Genomic DNA, 22003 nt, shown 5'->3' on the forward strand with positions numbered 1-22003 from the left:
CAGAGGCTCCTCACCCCCTCCCCTGCCTGGGAATGTACATTTCGTCTCTGCCCAACCCGGTGCCCTGTTTCCACCGTGGGAGCCACTTCCAGGGATGCAGGCTTGAGGGAGCAACGTGTCATCGAGACCCTCTGGACGGTGTGTGTGACTGAGCCCCGTAAGGCCTCTATAGAAACTATGATCTGGCAGCTGGGGGCAGAGACCTACTCGTCTTCAGGCCACAAGACAAGCCTCATGTGTGAGACCCCTTGCTGGCTAGCCCTGCTACCTGCCCATCTGGAGTGGCCTGCCCTCCGTCCCGTCCCGCCTCTCCTTGCCCTCCAGGGGCACAGACAGTGATGGGGCTGTGACAGAGCATGGGCGCGGGACGGTTGAAGGGGGCGCAGGGGAGGTGGAGGGGAGGGGCGAGATGCGGCCTGGGGAAGTAGGGTCACCCGTGAGGGAGGCCAGGGAGGAGGGCAGGGGATCTGAGAGCTGAGGACAAGGAGCTCAGGTCTCAGGGGGACCCAGGACCCAGAGAAATGACCTCGAGAGTGGGAGGGGGGAAGGGTAGGCTGAGGGGGAGGGGGCCTTGAGAGCCCCTGGGGCTCAGGACACTTCCCCGGGGTGTCTTCCCGAGTGCCTGGCCCCACGGCTCTGTGTTTGAGGAAGAGCCCCTGGCACAGCAGTGTGCCGCTGGGACAGGCAGGGGGGAGACTGAGGAAGGTGGCAGCCCCCAGGGGGTGTCACCTGGACACAGATGGGAGCGTGAGACGAGGGGAAGCCATGTTCATGGGTAACCCCCTCCCTGCCCTCAGCCGTCGCCTCCTCCTCCTGTGTCCCCCAGTGGCCTTCAGGGCTCACCTGGAATCCCTCCTCCTTCAGGAAGCCCTCCCAAGCCTGGAAAGTCTCATAATCACAAGAATGTGACAGGAAGTCCACCTCCTCAGGAGCGAAAATGCCAGAGAAGTGTCTCCCTGGGGGTGTGTCCTGCCCAACCTGGAGAGGAAAGGACCCTCGGAGGGGCTCCTGGGCCCACTTCCAGGGTCAGCAGGACACAGAAGAGGGATTTAGTCTCGAATCCACCTGCATTAAATCATGACTGATATCAATGAACTAATTAAAGAGTTGACCTCTGTTTCCAAGAGTGCCCCACACACCAAACAAAAGATGCTCTCAAGCCCATATGACTGCTGTCCCCATTTTACAGGGCAGGAGACCAAGGTACAGGAAGGCCCTCCAAGGGCACGTATTGCATGGTGCACTGGGTGTTATACACAACTAATGAATCATCGAGCCTTACATCGGAAACCGGGGATGTACTGTATGGTGACTAACATAATATAATAAAAAATCATTAAAAAAAAAAAAAAAAAGGAAGGCCCTCCAAGGTAGCCGAGGTCACAGGACCACTCTGTGGCCCAGCTGGGGAGCAAGGCCAGGCCCACATGCAGCCCAAGGCTGCAGGCTCTCCCAGGGCCTGGTTTGGGGCAGGGAAGGCTGGGGGGAGCCAACTCATCGGTGAGGATGTGTGTGAGGGGCCCAGCACTCAGGCTGGTCAGGGCTGCCTGCCCCCCACCCAACAGGGACCCCTCCCAGGTGAGTGGGGGCAGGGGAGGGGCAGAGACCTGTGGTGTGTGAGGGGGTGAGGGTGAGGGTGATGGGGCATGTCAGTCCCATGGTCTGGCAGCCCGCCTGCCCTTCTGCCCGCAGAGGTGCCCTGGGCACAGGTTGGTGCACCCCTGGGCCTGTCTCTGTCCTTACCTTTCGTCCTCGAATTTCCCAAATCGTCGTGGAGCCCCCAGGAGTGGTGCCCTACCAGTGGAAAGTCGGCGTCATGTGGTTGCTGGCATGGTCAAGGCTGGGCACTTGCCCTCCGCCCCCACGCGCACTGCCCAGCGCTCCTGCTCAGCCTCTGGCCCGGCCTCCTCCCTCCCTCCAATCTCTCCCTCCAATCTCCACGGAGCTGCTGACCCCCGGAAGTGGCCACCTGCCCCCTCCCTGCACTCTGGCCAGGCCTGCGGTCCCAGCTGGGCAGCGCCGGGGGCCCCCTGGGCACCCCTCCCACCAGAAGCAGCTGCTTCAACATTAACTTGCTCTCCTGCCCCTCCAGCTCTCTCCTGCCCGGTCAGCAGTGTGGCCCGTGCGTTACCAGGGGTGAGGGTGCAGGACAGCCCAGGGCTGGGGGGCGGAGGGACGGGTCTGGGCTTGAGCGACTTCACCTGAGCTGTGAAGCAGGAGCCAGAGCAGCCCTCGTCAAAGGCTGTGGGGTGAGGCAGGCTGATGGAGAAAAGAGCTGGCCCAGCCTTCGCCTGGTGAAGGAGGGCAGGGTGGGTGCCCGGGCCCCCGCCACGCACACAGGGACCTGAGGTCGTGCCCACCCGGCCAGATGGTCACTGCAGCCGGAGGCAGAAAGAAGTCCTGGCCGACTCCGGTCTGTCCCAGCCCCGCCCGCCCCGGGGGAGGGCCCGGGCCCCCGCTCCTCCTGAGGGGCGTGCCTCCGGCCGGCCGCGACACCCCTGCGCGCCGAGAGGCCTGCCTGTGCCCGGCCCAGGGGCTGCTGGGCGCCGTCCCCTCCTTCCTTCTCAGCCGCTGCCGGGCCGGAACCGCCGGCCCCGGCCCCGGCCCCGCCCCCGGCCCCGCCCCCAGGCCGCACCGCCCGCGCGCGGATGCACCGCCCACCGCCTCGGGCTTCTCCAGGGCCAGGGCAGCAGGCCAGCGGGCAGCAGAGCTGGGCTGTGAACGGGGTGATGGGGCAGGTGACCTCACTCCCTTATCTCTAAAACGGGTTACAGGTATGCCGCGGGGGGCCCCGTGCACCCCTGCTTGCCGCTGCCTGTCTGTGCTCCCCATGCCCCGAACTGAGCCTGGCACAGAGGCGGTGGGCAGAAGTGCTGGGTAAGCAACAGGGTTGTGCCAGGCCCCGTGGCGTTCTGCGGGCTCCTTGGCGAGGTGATCCCGGGCCCCAGCAGGCACCTGCCCGCCCAGCTGCAGTTTGTTCACTCCGAGGGCGGGGGTGCTCACTGCCTTCAGAGGCAAGCCGGGAAGTCTGACCGTCTGTGGCCCACGCTCCAGAGCTCCTGGCTCCCTCTGGCGCCTCTGGTTTGCCCACGGCGGGGCGCCCTGCTCCCCATGGCAGGAAGGCCTGCCTCCATTTGACTGCTGGGGCACTGGGACCAGAGAGGGGAGCCAGCTTGCCTCAGGCCACACAGCACACTATGGGGGCGGAGGGCATTCTGTCTATGCCCAGAGGAGACACCCAGAGGAAATCCAGGAACTGCGCACCTACACCTGTGGGGGGACGAAGAATCGGAATAGGTGTTGATATAAAATTCCACCTCCGCCTCCCACGGATCAAAGAGAGTAGAATTTAGGCTGTGGTGAGTTCGCAGCAGTGTTCCGTTGGCTGCTGATAGAGGGGAAAGAGCAGGGGCACCACGCTGTAATTACTACGGATGAGACAAAGAATCGTGTTCTTGTTTGCCTTCTTTATTTCAATTTATTAATTGTCCGACTGTCTCGCTGCCAGTTTGTCCATCCTCTACATTTACTGAGCACCTACGGTATGCAAAGCACGACTAGAAGACCCAGAGACAATTTAGAGCCGTTGAGGGGCTCCGGGTTCAGGATGATGACAGATTCAGGGCGGGAGTGTGGGCGAGGTAGCCGTGAGGCTGGCTGTGATGGGGCGCTCCTGAGCAAGCTGCCCTCCCTTCCACCATCTTTGAGGAGGTGGCCCGGGCTCTGGCCTGGCCAGGTGCCACTACCATTCTCAGTCCCCGTCACTTGGACAGAGACTCTCACTCACTCCCCATGGAAGGCTGCCCTACCCGCGTGAGGCTTCCCTGGGACTGTGCACGGGCCCAGGGCACAGAGACCAGGAGGGGGGGCGGAGCTGGCCAGCAGCCTGGGGCCAGGCTGCACTCACTCCATGGGGTGAAGGACAGGTCGGGGAGCGTGAAGAGGGAGCGTGGCTGCAACCTCGTCAGAGCCCTAGACAGGAGGTGCACGGGTGAGGGACACAGGGGTCCCTGCAGCCCCAGGGCAGTGGCCAAGGCAGCCCAGACCTCTCCTGGCCCCTCACTCAAAGGCAACAGCTGGTGCAAAATTGTCCCCAACCGAGCGAGCGGCACGGTTGCCCTGGACTTTGGACAGGGGCCGTGGCCTGGCCGGGCTGTGGGTCAGGGCTGTAGACGTGATCGATCAGCCCTGCTCCAGCCTGGGAGGGGGGGTGAGCCACCTCGTCTCCCCTGGGCATTGGAGGGCCAGCTCCAGAGATGCCCAGGCTCCAGCCAGGGACACTGAGGCAGGGTCCTGCTGCCAACCTGCTGTCCCAGCTCGGGCTGGTCTCCTCTGGCCAAACTTCAGTTTCCCCACCAGGGAAGTAGGGACTATAACCCCTGCAGTGTTGATTTTAGGGAAGTTTTGTAATTTATTTACTGTATATTATCTTCTACTTTCAGTGCACTTTAAAGAAACCCGTGGCTCAAAGGGAAGTCCCATTTGACCCATGAGTGTGAGGGGTAACCCTCCCCCTGCCCCTGGACCTCCCCTGTAGCCGGCTGTCCCTTGCCCGCCTGGTCTGCGTGCACCTGGGCGGCCCTCTCCACAGGCCCCAGCCCGCCCTCCGCCCCCGCCGCTGGCCCAGCTTCCAGGACAGAGGGAGGCGTCTGCAGGCCGCCCTCTGACTGGGCAGACTTCCAGGGTGGAGCAGGGGGATGGGCGGGGGGGGGGGGGGGGGGGAGGCTCAGCCACGGAGCTCTGTGCCCGGCCCTGCAAAAAAGGGACCACAAATACCAACAGGACAGCTTGCTGACTTCTGACGGGGGGGGGGGGGGGGGTGGCGGCGCCCAGCCTGGCCCCCGGGGCCTCTGCGAGGTACCCTGAGGGCCCTACGGCGGGGGGTGGGGGGGGGCAAGCAGCGTGCTGAGCATTTTCCACATGTCCTCTCAGAGCAGAGAAATGACTGCAGCAGAACATAGCCAAGGGCTGCCAGAGCCGGATGGGTTCGGGAAGTTTCCAGAAGGACTTCAGGGCTGGAATTACACTTCAAGATTTTACTTTTCCAAGAAAGACCCCCAAAACAGTACATCGACTATCCCCATGCTTTCGTGAGGACAGGATGTTTCATCATCCAGGGCTCGGTGGTGGTCCCTCTCCAGAGGCAGGGGGCTCCCGCCCCCTCCCCACACACTCAGGACTGCGGCCACTTGAATGCAGGGGTCCCCAGGAATGGGAGGCTCAAGTGTCCTGTGACCCCTGGGACACACACAGCAGGGGTGGGCAGCCTCGTGCAGGCCCGGGGCCCCCTCTTCACCCTGCGACTGGTCCCACAGATTCTCTGTGGGTGCAACAACGTGGCGGGTGGAGCTGGTGGCTCCCACTGCTGAGCTCCTGCAGGGCCCGGTGGGGGGCCAGTGCTTCATGGGGGGTGGCGCCCCACAGGCCCCACAACTGTCCAGCGGGGGGACGGGACACAGCTTCGGAGGATCTTCCTGCCGAGGGTGTTGGGAGACGAGGATGGGGAAACAGTGGCCGTGGGCACGAGACCCCACCAACACCACCCGGACCCCCGGCCCGGTCAGCCAAGCCCTTTAGGCTCTCACACTGGCCGCCCGGGGCAGGAGGCCCCCCATGATTCAGGCTGTGCTTACATCTTCCTATGTGTTACCCTGGAGATTTCCTGTAAAAATCCAGATTTGCAAGCTGGTCTTGAAAAGCTGGGACACAGGCGGTCTGGGCCCACACCCTGGCCAGAGGCACTTAGATGAGCCTGTTTCCTCCAGTTGGTCACTGTCCCTACCCTGCGGCTTTGCCCTTTCACACTCCCTGCTGGCCTCCGGGAGTTTTGCTTTTTCAACCCTGACCTGAACCCCAGGCATTGCCCAAGGTAAAGACAACTTCCTCTCCCCGCTCCAGGAGGGCCAGAGCACCCCCAAACAAGAACCCAACTGGGGAAATGTGGGTTTTGCAGTGAATAGGGGGCGAGAGGACTGGGGAGAGCTATCTTTGGCCCTGGGATCTGAGAGCCCTCTGGGTGCTTAGGTGAGGGGAGCAGCCCACGGTGGGTGGGGGCTTGGTCACCCCCAGGCCGTCAGCCCTGCAGGACTCTGAGCCTTTTTAGGAAACATCACCCCTGGTGGCCACATGTGAGTAACACACCCTGGGAGAGTTGGACCCAGAGTTGGGGCACAGCCCCAGGACAGGGACCTGCCCAGAGAGCAAACCCACGGGCAGGCTGGAAGGTGGATCCCCACGGGGACCGACAGCCTGGACTCCATCGCGCTCTCACAGTGTTCCCACGGACCACGCCCCTGGCAGGGAGCTTCCTTCCTGATGGCTGTTGGCTTTGTCTCGGTTTCCGGGAACAGCGTGAGACGCCCCCTCTCCTACTGGGATGTGTCCATTTCTCCCTGTGATTCCGCCAGTTTTTATTTTATATATTTTAAGGCTATGTTGTGAAGCCTATTAAGCTCCAGGATTGTTCTAGCTTTGCATTTAATCGTCCCTTTTTATCATGAAATAATGAACCTCTCTATCCAGTGGGGTGCTGCTCGACGTTTAACATTTGGCTCTTGAGGTGGGGAGCATTGGCTGATGTCCTTGGTGTAAATACCTTCTCCAGGGCCAATTTCAAGCTGCCATCGAGGAGTCACTGAACCTGGAGTCGGAAAGAAGCGTACAGGACCGGCTCTTGGGAGCCAGCACGAGCCAGTTCCCACGGACTGGTTTTTATACGAAAGCGTGCTTTCTGCCCAAAAGTGCTTTATGTCTGATACCAACAATGGTCTCTCCGCCTTCTCTGACACCCGCCTGGTGCATCTTTTCCCATCGCTCTGCTTTCAGTATTTCTGTGACATGATGTCTCAGTGGTGTCCAACACAGTCCTGCTTCAGACTGTGACACGAGGCTGTGACCTTCCCCCAATGGTGACAACAGCTTTCACCAGGAGCTGGCGGAGCTGAGTGCGGGACCCACAAACAAGAGGCCCTCACCTGGCCAGGCTGCCTGTGTCAACCCTGGGAGCACAGCCTGTCCCTTTTCTGCTGAGCCTGCCGAGCTCACTAACCAGGGAGGGAAACAGCTGCATGCACGCAGCACGTGGGTCAGGGTTTGGGGTTTAGAGGGGGTGTCAGGAGAGACTCCTTCTAAGAAACAAAGTATGTCAGACCAAAAAGCCACCAGGGCAGTTGAAATAAAAACCTCCGTTCTCTCCCCAGGGTGCGTGGTTTTACCCCCTACGCGACACAGGTATAGCTTGCTTAGTGACTGAATGGAGGAATATTCAGGGTGCTTTTCAGATTCCAAGTAGGCTTGGACTGTGGAGAGGCTGAGAAAGCTCAGTGTTCTTTTCCCCATGAATCAAGATAACCCATCCGTCACCAAGATATGCCTCAAGGGGGTCTGACCACCTGTCTCTGCCCCGCAGACCCCTCATGGGCCTTCATCGGTAGAGGCTGCTATTCACCTCCCTGCCTCCCCCACTCTCTCGTCCTTCTAGGGTAATCGGACCCAGAATAAAGACTACATTTCCCAGCCTTCTTTGCAGCCAGGTGTGGCCATATGACCAAGTTATGGCCAATGAGAGTTGGCGAGTGAAACTTCCAGAAGGTATCCTTCAAGAGAGATGGTCATGCCCCTTCCCTGCTCCTTCTCCTTCCTATTGGCTGGAATGTGGATTCAGGGGCTGGAGCTGAAGTCGCATCTTGGTCCATGAGGTGAACTTGTGAGGCCACATCCAGGGGACCAAAAAAACCCTGAAAGACCTGGGTCCATGACACCGTTAGCCAGGGTTGCTACCAGATTGTTAGGTCAGCACGAAATAGCCATCCCTTGTCTTATAGGCTGTCTATCCCTCACGGCCAGATCATAATCCAAACAGACCAAGGCTCACACTGATTGACATGGGGCTGCAGAGCACTGTGGCCGGGGGGCTTGCTGCACCCATCGGATTACAGCTCCAACAGCACATTAAGTGTCAAGCTGTGGAATGATTACCCAGAGAGAATCCAGGTGAGCAAAACTCCCAGACAGATCCTATGTGCACATGTGGATTTTCTTTTTCTGGGGAAAGTGAAGGATCAAAACTAAATCGTTAGGGAATATAAACACAGCAGCCGTGACTAAAGAACAGGAGTCTGAGTTGAACTCACAAATGTAAAATCTTATCATGGGAGCTCCCCACCACCATCCCCTCCTCCAACGGTGGGGACAAGCCACAGTATGACACAGCCATTGGAACGAGAGCTGCAATTTCAAAACCCTGTAATTTGTGCACACTTAATAGATTTGTAATTTTCTACTTGGAAAAATTACATTTTAAATAGATAATTTGAAAATGCTTAACAGAGACATGAAACTTTTGTTCAAGGAATCAATGCTTTGTTTTGGCCTGAAAGAAGGGAAGCCTATCTCCAGTCCTTGGCTCTTGTATTACAAGCTGTCAAGGTCACCAATTTCGGTTCAAGTTCAGTTTCAATTAATATACTACAAGTTGTGTTACCAATTGTCTTTATCCTTTAAAATTTAAGAATAAATTAAAAATATTTTACAATTTCCTTTTTGGTTATTAATTATTTAGAAGTATGTTTCTTAATTTGCAAACATGTGGAAGTTTCTTGTGTATTTTTTATCACTGATTTCTCTTAAGTAGGCTTCATGCCGAGCATGTAGCCCAAACTCATGACCCTGAGATTGACATCTGAGCTGAGATAAAGAGTCAGACACTTAGGGGCACCTGGGTGGCTCAGTTGTTAAGCATCTGCCTTCGGCTCAGGGTGTGATCCCAGGGTCCTGGGATCGAGCCCTGCGTCAGGCTCCCTGCTCCACTGGGAGCCTGCTTCTTCCTCTCCCACTGCTTGTGTTTCCTCTCTCGCTGGTTGTCTCTCTCTTTTTCAAGTAAATAAATAAAATCTTAAAAAAAAAAAGAGTTGGGCGCTTAACCATGTGAGCCACCCAAGTGCCCTTTCATTACTGATTTCTAACCTCACTACTCATGGTGAGTGAGAGAAGCTAAACTAGAGGATTTAAAATCCATTGGGGTCTGCTTTCTGGGCCAGTATAAGGTAAATCTTCATGGAGATGATGTGCACTCTGCAAGAGGCCCCAATGTTCTGCATATGCGATAGCTAATTATGTTATTCTACTCTCTATCCTTTTTTGTTGTTGTTTCAATGTTTGCCTGACTTTTTAGTTACAGAAAGAAAGAGAGAAAGTTGTATTAAAACCTCTCATCTATGCTGGTGGGTTTGTCCCATTCTTTTCAATCTCCTGTCAATTTTGCTTTATGTATTTTGGGGTTATATTATGAAGAGCATACTAGTTTAAAACTGTGATATTTTTAATTAAATGAGAACTTTATTCTGTAGTAAGCCTTTTAAAACTCATGATACCTTTTGTTTCGCTCTAAAATCTATTTGGCATGACATTAACTTTTAACTTGTCTGCATTTGTGGTTTTTTGTCTTTGAAGTCCAGGGTTAACCATTCTGTGTTAATTTGTCTTAGAGTATGGTATACCTTTTCATTCTTTTATTTCTGGAAAGTTAACAAACTGATTGAAATCTTTGTCCCATCCTGTGTTGGTTTTATCCATGTGTATTCATTTCCTTTTCACGATGGGGCTGTTCCTTGAGATGTCCAGCTTTGCACAGGAACCCAGTTCCGGCTCCTGGCCTCCAAGGTCCTGAAGCCAATGCCTTGAATGTTGGAATTCCCAGTCTCAACCCCAGAGGGCCGGAAATCTAGTGGCCACCTTGGTGTTGGCTCCCAATATCTGCTCCAGCTTTGTGTCTCTCCTTTCTGGGACAGGCCAGCTTGTTCCAAGCTCAGCCTCTTCCATTCTCTTGTGTTTTATATGGTGTTCCTATGTTTGTGGTGCAGGAGCAGAAAGAAGTGTCCACCTCACCTCAGAAAGTGGGTGTCTCCCATGTCTTGTCCAGGGAACTTTCCTAAAGCTCCACATGGCACCCTCTGCAGTGTCCCCACCCAGGGAAGTTCACTTTGTCAGAATTAAGGGGCATGATGCCTTGGTGCTCTGGGAGCCCTATGGGCATCAGGCCATCTGACCAGGAGTGTGTGGCTCTGAGAGGCTTCCCCACATTCTGGGGTGACCTCAGGCAGACAGACTTCTCTCCCCTCCTGGCCTCCACCCCCATCCACACATGGGCCTTTGAGCAGGCCTGGGCCTTCCTACCCTCCCTGGGTAGGACCCCACAGCAGGTGCTTTTGAGGCCCCCCTCAAAGCTCCTCAGCCCCCAGGACTCCCAAGTCCACCCACACTTCTCCTCCAGGCACCATGGCTCTCTGCTTCTTGTCCTGGGGCTCTCTCTGACTTGCTCAGCCCTGCACAGGGCAGCCGGGGACCACTGGCCCAGGGGCTGCTGAGCAAGCATCCGGGTCCGTCCAACCCCCGCATTGGTGTGAGAACGCAGAACTGGAGCTGGCTCTCAGGGGAGGTGGTGTCAGGACAACCAGCCTTCTTGGGGCCTCATGCCTGAGAAATCTGCTCAGACAGGGGGCTGCTTCAGAAAAGGCAGGCCTCCCATCTGGTTCTCAGGGGCATCAGAGTGAGCCAGACTCTGGGGCTCTGGGTCCCAGAGGCCAGGGCTGGGGTGGGATCCAACACTCTCTGGGTCACCTCAAACATCTGGACTCACCTCCCTGGTTTGCAACAAAATCTGACCCTTGCTGAGCACCAGCTATGCACTAGGCTCCAGGTTTCACTTGAACCTCACAACCCTGATGTGGGTCCTGGGGCTGGTCAACCACCCCATCGGTATTCTCCTGTCTCCTCAGTAATAGGGAGGAGGTGTGGCCATGTGTCCAGGGTGGCCATGTGTCCAGTTCAAGTCCTGCAGTCCCCAGCTTCCACCTCAGCCAGGAGGGGCCATATGCCTCAGCTCTGGGTAAGGAAGGGAAGAGGAAGCACTGTGCCGGCCTCTGCCTCTGCCCACAGCCTTGATGGCAGGAGCTCCAGCAGCCACCTTGGACCATGAGGCCGCAGTGAGGATAGAGGCACATGCTGAAGAGGGGAGGAGCCTGCGTGAGGGGGTGCACCAAGCCATCCTTGGTCTACCTTGTCTGGACTGCTTCTCCATAGGGAGAAATCGATCTCTGTCTGACTATTCTGATTTTCTCTATCATAGGCCTCAGACCCACTCTCCAGAGAGAATATTATCTTTTATCTCCAACATATACATATAAAGAAACAGGCTTAGGAGCTGAAGAACATGCCAGAATGGCAGGGCTAGGGTTGAATCCCCTCCAAACGGGAAGACAGCGGCACTGCCCCTGCCAGCTGCTGGAGGGTCCCACGGGACACTGCGCGGGAAACCTGTGGCACTGGACCAGCTGGGAGAAGGTGCTTGGGTCGTGGCCTTGGCACCACGATCTCTTCTTGGACCTGAAGCCTCTGCCCAAGGCTGGGCCACCCCCGAGGCCTATGTCTGAGCCAGGCCACTGTATCCTGGGCGGACAGTGTGTGGGTGGGGCAGCCTCTGCTGGACACAGAAGGATCCAGCCACGCCTGCAGAAAAGAACTTCGGTTTATTTGCAATAAAAACTGTGGTCTGAAAAAACCTAGTGGCAAATGTACAGTTTGTGTTCCATTTGGGGTCATCACCAGCTGTGGGACCCCCAGATCCCTGACCCGCATGCATCGGGCTCCTAAGTGTTCACAGCTAATCTCAGGCCCCCAGGTCCAAAGCCCCTCCAGAGGGCCTCCTATCTCCTGCTGAAACCACCCGCTTCCCAGCCTGTCCCCGGCCCGCCTCCCCTCCTGCCTCATGCAGTGTCAAACCAAACCAAACCAAATACATGTTTCAAAACAAACAAAAACAAAACAAAACATTCACAAAAACCAGGGTTCTGACTTCTGTTTCCTCAGTATCCTTCGTGGTTGTGATGACTTGTTTCACGATGACCTCAAATATACATCCTTTTCTTGCTATTATAAAATATCTTCCTTATTATTCACAGATATATAATGGGAGCTTTGGATGAAATAATTACAAACTGTTTTCTTCCCTTAAAAAACAAACAAGCCAAACCAAAAACAAAACAACAAAAATAAAACCTTTCTGACAACAGTAAACATGAAAGGGGCTGGCTGGTTCTCCCCCCCCACCCCAGGCTCACGGCCGGGCCGGCCGAGCCCCGGGTTGTGCGCAAAGTGCTGGGTGCACCCTGATGATGGGGACTGGGGGCTGCTCTCTCCGAGACCAGCTCTTTGCTTCCCTCCCCTTGCTCCTCTGTCCCCAGACACGATCCTGTTCACCCCGGCTTCTCAAGCCTCTGCAGGCCGCCTCCTCTCTTGCCTTTGCTGCTAACTGTCCCTGACCGCTCCCCACCACTGCCCCATTCTGGGACACAGGGCTTGTGAGCCGAGCCTGGAGGCCACACAGCTGACTTCAGAGGAAGCCCAGGAGTGCAGAGTGGCAACCAGCACCCACCCCAGGAGGGGCTAGCCTTCCCCAGGCCCAGCCTTGCCCGGTCTCCTCCCTCTGCACAGGGCAGGGCAGCCGAACAAGGGACAGGGGACACGTGTAACCTGGGTTTCTCCAGCAGCTGTGGCACGGAGCCCGCAGGGAGACGGCATTCCTAGGTCTCCTGCAACATCCAGGCAGAGTAAAAGGGTCTGGACAAGAGAGCCGGAGCTCAAAGGCCAGGAGGCGGCAGGAGGGAGAGTTCAGGGGGTAAGGCCACCCCCAAGAGCACTTATTTCGAGCTGGCCACAGGCCCAGTTCATGGGCTGCAGGAGGAAGACTTGCCAAGGGCTAGAACTAACATTCTGTGCCAAAGCTCTCCAACATATGGGGCTGTGTGAGGGGGTGCGTCCCCCAGAGCCACCTTGCAGGACACAGGAGACCCAGAGGGGCCACCTGCTGGGGGGCGCTGGGGGGCCTCCTCCTGGAGGGGAATGTGAGCAGCAGGGACCGAGCGAGGGGAAAACTCTGTTTTCTTCTCACCCATATCAGGATTTACAAAAGGTGTACCCACCTGGCAGCAGGACAGGACAGACACACCCCTGGCACTCAGGACAAAGAACAGCACCATTGACTGGGGGGCAGGGTCGGTAACTTCATCGTTCACTAGGGCTCCCTCCTGAGAGAGGGACCTGCCCTGGGCGGTCTGCACACCCCTAGTGCAGAGGGCCATGGGGAGGTCAAGGGGCCCGCACAGACCCCCTAGCAATGCTCTCTTCTCCTACACCTGAACACAGCTGGGGCTGAGCCGGGGCTGCAGCAAACGGCCTGGCTCTGGTCCCTTCTGACTCTCTAGGCCCAAAGCTTCCCCTTGGGAGCAGCAGGAAGCAGGCAGGCTGAGCATCAGGGCTGAGCAGAAGGGGCTGGGGGAGGGTCCCCTCTGCTGTCCCAGCCCTCCCTGGGAGGGCACCTGCTGTTCAAACCTAGGCTCTCGAATGCCATCTCAACAGGACAGGGGCAAGATGAGCTCCAGCCTCAGCTGTCACCCAGAGCCTGGCTCAGAACGCCACTGGCACTTCCTCTCCCTAGCGCTCTGGTGGTGGCAGCCACGGCAGGGCCGGCCCAACTCGCCTCTATGTACAAGTAGCGTACCCAGGACAGGCCACCGAGGGCAGGCGGACGGTGGGCCGGTTCGCATTTAGGATTTTGAACACCCTCCCCATCCCTATGGGCTGTTGAAGACTGGAAGGTTGGCGGGCATGTCCCTCTCTGTATCACAGGGCTCGAGACAGACTTCAGAGCTGGACTCTTCCAAGAAAACCCACGAGTCCCGTCCATGTTGTCGCCATCACTGGATGCCCTCCTCCTCTACGTATGTTGAAGGAAACCAGCCGATCTGAAAAAGATGGCAGGATCACATGAGAGTGTGTGTGCACGTGTCTGCACAGGTGTCGGGGTGAGGGCCAGCAGGGGCTCGTGGAAATGGGGGATCCTGCAAAAGGCAGGAGTTCTAAGCCGAGAAGCCTGGTGGAGCCGCGGCCCTGGGTGGGAGTGACCCCCAAATGTACCAGCCCCGAGCAGTTCACGATGACCTGCTCTCCCTCAACGTGCCAGACAGAAAAAAAGTTAAATCCTCCCTAGAGGAAAATAACATCATCCCAAGCCTCGGTGTCTTCTACACAAGCTCATCATTCAGTCAGGATGCAGTGACAGAAACTAAGAGAAAATGCAGGTGACAGAAACCAGTCTACCGGTCATTCAGGGATGGGAGTCATCAGTCCGGAAATGTAAATAACTCTAACATATGTGTTTCAGAAAACTGAGGATAAAGCATAAAAACCTACCAGTGAACTAAAACCAGAAATCAAATAGAAATCCTAAAATGGAAACTATGACTAAAATTAAGAATCCAATAGGATTTAGCAACAGATTAGACAAAGTGGGAAGAGAGCACTGGTGAACCGGAAGACGGGCCAGTGGAAAGTAGCTAGATGGGAAATAAGGGAATGGGTGGAAAACATGTAAAAGAAGGTAAGTGACATCTGGGCCATGATGAAGGGACCTGACACCCATGCGAATACAGTCCCCAAAGGAGAAAAGAGAAAACACAGCAGGTGCAATGTTTGAAGAAATGGCCAAAACTGATGGAGAACATCAAGCCACAGATTTAAAAATCGCTACAAATCTTGAGCAGAGTGAATACAGAGAAAACTACACCCAGGCACATTATAGTAAAACTGATAAAAACCAGATTTTTTTTTTTTTTTTTTTAGATATAACCCCCCACTGGGGAGTAATGGAGGCATTTCCTGCTGAGGAACAACGTTAAGAAGTTGGCTGGCTTGGGGCGCCTGGGTGGCACAGCGGTTAAGAGTCTGCCTTCGGCTCAGGGCGTGATCTCGGCATTATGGGATCGAGCCCCACATCAGGCTCCTCCGCTAGGAGCCTGCTTCTTCCTCTCCCACTCCCCCTGCTTGTGTTCCCTCTCTCGCTGGCTGTCTCTGTCTCTGTCAAATGAATAAATAAAATCTTAAAAAAAAAAAAAAAGAAGTTGGCTGGCTCTTGGGATGCATGGGCAGTTCAGTCGGTTAAGTGTCAAACTCTCAATTTCAGCTCAGGTCATGATCTCAAGGTCATGGGATCAAGCCCAGAGTTGGGCTCTGTGCTAGGCATGGAGCTTGCTTGAGATTCTCTCTCACCCTCTCCCTCTGCCCCTCCCTGCCCTTTAAAAAAAAAGTTGGCTGGCTCTTTACAGAAATGATGGAACCAGGGACAATGGAATGACATCACCAAAGTGCCAAAATAAAATACTTGCTAGCTTCAAATTTACCCGCTGGAGAATCGAAATGAACTCAACATGATTCCTCACAAAAAGGAAGCAGGTCCCACTGGAGGATGACTGACCCCCCTGGGCGATGACCAAGAGAAGAGAAGGGTGTTCCTCACGGTAGAATGGTGCCTAATGAGCGTTAAAGAAACAATGGATGGAAAATCACTGTTTTTCAACCATGATACAAATAAGTGATGAGACAAAATTCACCAATGAATGATGATAAAACCAGCAGGTGAAAGTTTGATGTGGAACAGGATATTTAATAATTTCAAAGTATTACCCTGAGGTTGCTAATTAATTACAGTAACTTCACAGTGGAGAAACTCAGCAGATATCACCTCAACCAAATGATCAAAATTAACGTCACAGTAGGACAAACGGACCTCATATACCTCTGGATAAGACATGACAGGACTGAAAAGGGTATAACAGCTGCATTATATTCCCACTGAAAATACACAATACGTAACCTACTGACGAAGAAGTATCAAACCTAAATGGAAGGAAAGTCTACAAAAATATCCGGCCCATACTCTTCAAAAATGTCAAAGTCCTGTAAGACCAAGAAAGACTGAGGATTGTTCTAGAAGAGAGTTGAGGGCCATAGCAGGCATATGCAATTCATTTAGGTAGACAAGACACAGTTGGGACAACTGGTGACATCTGAATATGGACCGTGGATTAGATCATCACAGTCTGTCAAAGGGGAGTGTCTCTGATCATAGGACACTGAAGTATTTAGGGGTTTAGGGGGGAAAGGATAGGACTTCTGCAATTTACTAATGAATGGCTAAGAGAAAAATAAGCAGAGAGGGAGGGAGAACACGAATGATAAAGCAAAAGTGTCAACATACATTACAAACATTCTACAATGAGAACATAAAAAAAAAAAGAAAATGAAATAAAGAGGTGTTTGGATCCAACAACAGCTAAGAGTTTATTAGTAGCAGACTCACACTAAAAACACACCTAGAAGAGGAAATTTCAGGCAGCAGGAACATGGTTTTGGGTGGAAATACAAGAAAGGAGGAAGGAGTGGGGATCCCTGGGGAAGGTAAACAGGTGGTAACTCTAAAACACTAACTGCTGAAAACAAAAATAACGTCTCATGGGGCTGAGAAACATTTAGAATTCAGATACATGACGACACCTCCACGAAAGCTGGGAGGAACATGAATACAGTCAAAGTTGTAAGGTCTTGCATCATCTAGGAAGTAGTAAAAGTACTAATTTACAATGGGCTCTCAGAAGTCAGAGTGCACGCTGTAATCCCTAAGGTAACTACCTAATTTGTAGGAAGAATGTGTAATTCACAGACCCACCAAGGGGCCAGGAAGTAGAACAGAAAAAGAGAAATACCGATCAATTCAAAAGAAGGCAAGAAAAGACGAAAAAGAAGAAATGGAAGTAACAAATAGAAAATAAACAGAAAGATGAAGGCTTTAAATCTAAGCAGCTCAGTTACTGCATTAAATGTAAACGGGCTATATACACACATCAAAAAGCAGAGACTGTTAGATCAGACTAGCTCTAAAAACTCTTGTCTCAGGTAACATTTTATCTTATATCTACTTCGAATAAGAGAATACAAAAAAGTTGAAAGTAACACAGGAGAGAATGAAATTTGCCACATACAACATTGACTCTTCCTCCCAAAAAGTTGGGCTGCTCTAACAGCAGACAAAGTACACTTTAAAGCAAGAAGACTTGCCACAGACAAAAAGAAACCCTTCGTAACAGGGTCAAAGCAACAGGAATATCTAGTAATGCTCCAAACCGGTAGTTCTGAAACCTGGGAAACTGGTTTATTTGTGACCTTCAAAAGCTGGTGAGGAAGGCCCAGGTCTGTGCTCACTGAATTAGAGCCCCAGGTGCCTCCAGGGCTGGCGCCCGGAGGGCCGCTTTGACAGCTGTGTTCAGCCCTCCAGGCCAGCTGCCTAGGACTCCGTGGCCTCCCGCTTCTAAAGGGCTGTGGGGTGGAAAACGCATCTGACCCAAGGCCCCCAAAGGGCAGCCAACGTGCTAGGTGGAGGCAGATCAGCTCCCGCCACCTGGCTACGGAACGGTGGGCAATGGGAGCCAAGGCAGGCTGGCCCTCCACAGCCCAGCGGCCCCAGGATGGCTGGACATCCCCAAATCCGCCCCACGTGGGGCTCCAGTACCATGCTGGGTGAGTGCTGACAGAATCGGGTCAAAGCCAGGGGGTCCAGATGGGGCACAGGGAGAAGGGGCCATAGAGTGTTGCAGGGTCACAGGGTGGACAGGGAAGAGAGAGTCCGCAGGAAGAGCATGAAGGGGCAGGGCGGGTGGGAACACGGTGTGCCCCTCCCATCTCCCCAGGGTGTAAGTGAGGCGGGTGAGGACTCCTGGGCCCTACTCACGTCCTGCGGTTTCTCCGCCTGCGCAAAGGGCTTGGGTACACGCAAGTCACGTGAAGAGTGTGTATAAAACACACCCCCTGCCGTGGCCACAGAGGGCCACAGAGCGGGACTGAGCGCAGATACGGTGTCAAACGGGCCTAGATCCAGCTCCAACCAGGGCAGCTCGGGTCTGTGGCTCAGAGGGTGTGGGCACGGTGCTGGGGCAGGCCACACTGAGGTGCCAGCCTGCCCAAACCCGGCCCGAGCTGAGCCAGGCCGCGTCTTAGGCCGCACTTACCCGTCCGTTGGCCTCGCCCTTCCACCAGCCCTGGTCCCCACCAATGCGACTGTAGATCTTCACCACGTCGCCTTCCCGCAGCGAGAGCTCCCGCATGTCTCGGGCGGCGAAGTTGTACCTGGCCACGGCTGTGCCAATGACACGGGGCGTGAACACTGTTGGGGGAGACGGGCAGCGTCACACAGCTGGACCCCTGGCGCCTGGCCCTCTGCCTGGAGAGGAGGGCTGCCCAGCAGAAAGGCTCTGAAGGCACAGACTATTCTCTAATTCCACCCAGACCTCCAGGCGACAGCCTCTCCGAGCCTCGCATGAAGGCACCCGGGGTGGTCTCCAGCCACACTGGGGGCCGTCACAGCCAAGTGCGATCACGGGATCAGAGCAGAGGCTGGTGTTCTGACCACAACTCCCACAGGGCCTCCCCCTGCATGCCTGGTGCAGGAGTGTCACCTAGCCAGGGGTCAGCTCCCAGCCTGCTCTCGGACGGAGCACATGGAGCCAGGGTCCTGGGGCCCAACTTCCAGATCCCCAAACCACACGGCCACCTAACTAGACCAGCTCAGCGGGGGACCCAGGAATCCTGTTGAGCAGGGGACAATGTCTGGGACAGAGGGGACACACACAGAGGCTGGGGAGGGGCTCTGACTCTGGCAGTGGAGGGCCAAGCAGTCATAGCTGACCGAGACCCCGTCTCCCTACCTCCAGGGCCCGCCCAGTAGGGCCGGCCCGATCTGCTCCCGTCTTCAACCCGAGGGTGGCCGCCCGGCTGTTTGCCGCTACCAGAGGCAAAGCTCTCAACAAGCAAGGAGGGACAGTGGCGGCCAAGCTGGGGAGTGGCCAGCGGGGGTGCGCGAGTCCGAGAGGCAACAGCAATGGGGGGAGGGGGGAGCTAAGCCTGACGTCATCCTCAGCTCTACCCTGGCGGCCGGCCCTCCCTTCCCAGGCCCGGGCCCCACGGCCCCACGGCCCCACGGCCCCACGGCCCCGCGGCCCCGCCCCGCACTGGGCTGCGGGCAGCTGCGGACAGCTTGGGGCAGGGGCTGCGGGCCAGCGGGTGGCAGGCCGGGCCCCCCCACGCCCCGAGCGCCAGCGGTACCTGACCAGAAGGGAGCGGAGGAGCCCTGAGAAGCAGAGCTGAGGCCCTGAGGACTGAGAAAAGAAAAGTTGTAGGAGACGCAGGAAGCTGCAAAGAGCGAGAAAGAACGTGAAAGCAGGCCGGCGGGCCGGTGCGTTTCCAGGCGCGAGCAGGCAGAGTGCAGGGCATGGCGTCGAGGTGCCCCGGGCTTGCGAGGCGCAGCCTGGTGGCCTCTGAGTTGCCCCTCCCACCACCTTCTGGGCCTGTTCCCTGGAGAATCTGGACCACCTCCTCCTAGCTGGCTCCAGGGTCTCAGAGACTATTCATGCAAGGAGCCTGGCCTCTGGCCCAGCGCACGCGACATGCTCGCTGAAGGTCCACTGCTACTCTCCTGCCCTGCTCTGCCCTGGCAGCTGGGGACGTGGGGTGGTGCGGCCGACAGTCGTGGGCTGGACCGCAAACACTCTAGGCTCGCCCTGCCTCTAACTCCAGGTGGGCCCGTGCGGCCTAGCCCACAAACGGAGGTACCAGCTCTATCTCCCTCACAGTGAAGGCCCCCGGGGGGCTGGGGGCTGGGGGCTGGTGAGGGATCCAAGGACAGATGGCACCTGCGCTGCTCTCTCCCCATGCTGACCTCTGGGCATGGGTGCCAAGACCCGGAGCAGCCGTTGAGAGCTGGCACTCCTCGCCTGTCCTGTGGACCAACCAGGACACCCTGGCTCAGGAGGGTGCCTGTGATGGGCTGGGGAACCCGAGCCACTGCTCCTGGGGGTGGGGATTGGGAAGGGGCTCCTGGCCTCGGTCCCACAGAAAGCCTTCCTCAAGGGCAGGGAGGCAGTGAAAGCCAGGGCCATGGGAAATGGGCAGAACGGTTGTGTCCGGGTGAGCGCTGGTGTGCAGGGCCGGTGTGGGCATTACCTGGGGACCGGCTGGAGGCCCTGGAGGCTGCGCGCTCCCTGGACTTGTAGGGGTACTTGAGCGTGGTGTCCAGCTGCTTGAAGCTCTCCTTGAGTGAGTGGCACTGATAGTACTCTACCAGTTCCTGCAAGACACACGTGCTCACTGCTGCTGCCACCGCCTCCAGGCAGTCCTCCCAGGTGCTCTGGCCTCCCGCTCCCTCCTCGGTTTCACTTGGGACTTGTCCTCTCCACCCAGCACCCCACCCATGGTGGGTGGTCCGTATGTCAAAGACCTCTGAGCCAGCAGTTTCTCTCCAGCTGCTGCTCAAGGAAAATCAGGGGTGAATGCCAAGACCGGCACTTGGATGCTCGCTGCAGCTCTTTCTGATGGAGGAAAACCTGGAACCCCATGCGTCCGACAGCAAGGAAGGGCTTCCAGAAAGAACAGCAGGTGCCAGTGACCGAATGCCATGTGGCTACCGGCCGGGAGAGGGGAGGGTTGTGCCAACGGCAAAGTTTATCACGTTGAAAAAGCAGGCTAACGGTACAGTGTGGACAACCCTGATATAAACCACACCTAAGCTATTCTTCAAGGTTGAGAGGACTCACCCTGAAACGTTAACACTGGGTTTGGGGGGGTGGGTGACTGTGGATACTTTTTACTTTGTGCTTTTCTGCGGCCACAGCGGGCCGTCTAAGGGCTCAGGTGCTCGAGTCAGATCCTCTCGGTACATGCAATGCTCGTAATTCAGAAAAGACACAACATCGCATTAGGAAGGCCTGTGCCTTTACCTGCATTCCGGCCGGGGAAGGGGGCGGCGGGGCGTGTGGGAGGTGGGCTGAAGTGATGCAGGCAGGCCTGGTGGGCCCTCCCTCACTGTCCACCCAGGTGAACCCTCTGGGGGGCAGAAGTCCCAATGCAGGGGCTGTCACGAGGCCCGAACTGTTCCATTTCCCTGGATCTTCCCCAGCAACGCAGAAGCCCCACAGGGCTCTTGCCCTCCGTGAGCGCGGTCTGCAGACGGCGGGGTGCAGGGGGCCGCTTCCCCTTGGTCTGGCGGTGGTGGGACCCCCGGGCCCTCCCCTGACCCCTGTGGACCAGGCCACGGAGCCACAGGATCACATACCAAGAGGCTTTCGAATTTCTTGGCTTCCGTGATGTGGACCCAGCTGTCCTTCTCCACCACCTTGATGTGTTTCACCTCGTCGTTGAACCTGGGCAAAGCGTTCAGGCCACGGGATCACGACTTGGGCCAAGCACCAGCCCGCCAGGGCTGCCCCTACCATCGTCACCTCCTGAGCTTGCGCCCTCAGGTCTCCGTTCAAGTGTGACCTTATGGAAAAGCCTCCTCGCACCCCCTGCTCCCCAAATACCACTCCAGCCCCTTGCCGGCTGGTACCGAAGCCGGACAGACATCCCAAGAGAAGGAAACACGCCAACAACCGTTAGGACTATGGATGCGAAAGTTCTCAGCAAACCACTAGCAACCAAATCTCTCCCCACGTGGGTGCCTATATTAACCAAATATTTAAGGAGGACTCTACACCATGCCCAGTGGGACATTTTGGGAATGCAAGGCTGGTTTAACAACTGGAAATCAGTTACCGGAACAAACAACTGGTAAATAATCCCATGCTGGCCAGAGGCCTCTCCTGGGGGGGGCTTTGTAGACCATCCACGGCTTCTCCCATATTTAAAGTCAGTGGGGGGTGCTCACCCCACCCCCAGCTCCTGGGCCGCCCTCACCCCCACGGGGGAGCCTGCAGGCCAGGCACTCAGAAGGTGCCGCGTGAACTATCAGGCGAGTGCCGTCGCTGCCACTTCCCAGCCTGCTGCCCGCACCACGGACCTGCCCCACGGCCTGCACTCCACTGTCACACCTCATGACGCTCCCTGGGCCCACGGCAGGTGTGCAGGAACCTCTGCTGGGGAGCAGGTCCTGCTCACCAGGGACCCGGGCCACGTCCCGCTCCCACACTGGACACTGGTCCCTTCCGACGCTGCTCTCCTTTGCTCTCGGTGCTTTAGAGCCAGTGGGCTTGTTTTAGGCTCTAAGCATCTGTGGGATTCTGACCTCCAGCAGACCAGAGGCCTTCCCCGGACAGGGGCGGCAGTTGAGAGCAGACCAGACCAGACC

The 22003-nt window shown here is 56.4% G+C and overlaps 2 protein-coding genes across 5 annotated transcripts in view; both read right to left on the minus strand.

Annotated features, from left to right (window-relative positions):
* Positions 1-2539, minus strand: part of SARDH (sarcosine dehydrogenase) — a 59641-nt gene extending 57102 nt beyond the window's left edge. The window contains exons 1-3 of one of the 3 annotated variants that reach the window (XM_026514295.4): positions 2202-2539; positions 1744-1794; positions 844-1017 (exon numbers count right to left, since the gene is read on the minus strand). The gene's annotated coding sequence lies outside the window, so the exon portion shown is untranslated. Of the gene's footprint in view, positions 1-843; positions 1066-1743; positions 1795-2201 lie in introns of all 3 variants that reach the window. The other 2 variants (XM_048223194.2, XM_026514294.4) reach the window with 2 other exon arrangements.
* An 8967-nt stretch (positions 2540-11506) lies between these two features.
* Positions 11507-22003, minus strand: part of VAV2 (vav guanine nucleotide exchange factor 2) — a 167913-nt gene continuing 157416 nt past the window's right edge. Inside the window, exons 24-28 of one of the 2 annotated variants that reach the window (XM_057313820.1) lie at positions 20993-21080; positions 19885-20008; positions 18988-19074; positions 17895-18049; positions 11507-13799 (exon numbers count right to left, since the gene is read on the minus strand). In XM_057313820.1, the coding sequence (XP_057169803.1) occupies positions 13752-13799; positions 17895-18049; positions 18988-19074; positions 19885-20008; positions 20993-21080 (502 nt within the window). In that variant the 3' untranslated portion in view covers positions 11507-13751. The remainder of the gene's footprint in view (positions 13800-17894; positions 18050-18987; positions 19075-19884; positions 20009-20992; positions 21081-22003) is intronic. The other variant, XM_026514298.4, reaches the window with a different exon arrangement.

Source organism: Ursus arctos, unplaced genomic scaffold (genome assembly GCF_023065955.2).
Source record: "Ursus arctos isolate Adak ecotype North America unplaced genomic scaffold, UrsArc2.0 scaffold_18, whole genome shotgun sequence".
Lineage (NCBI taxonomy): Eukaryota > Metazoa > Chordata > Mammalia > Carnivora > Ursidae > Ursus > Ursus arctos.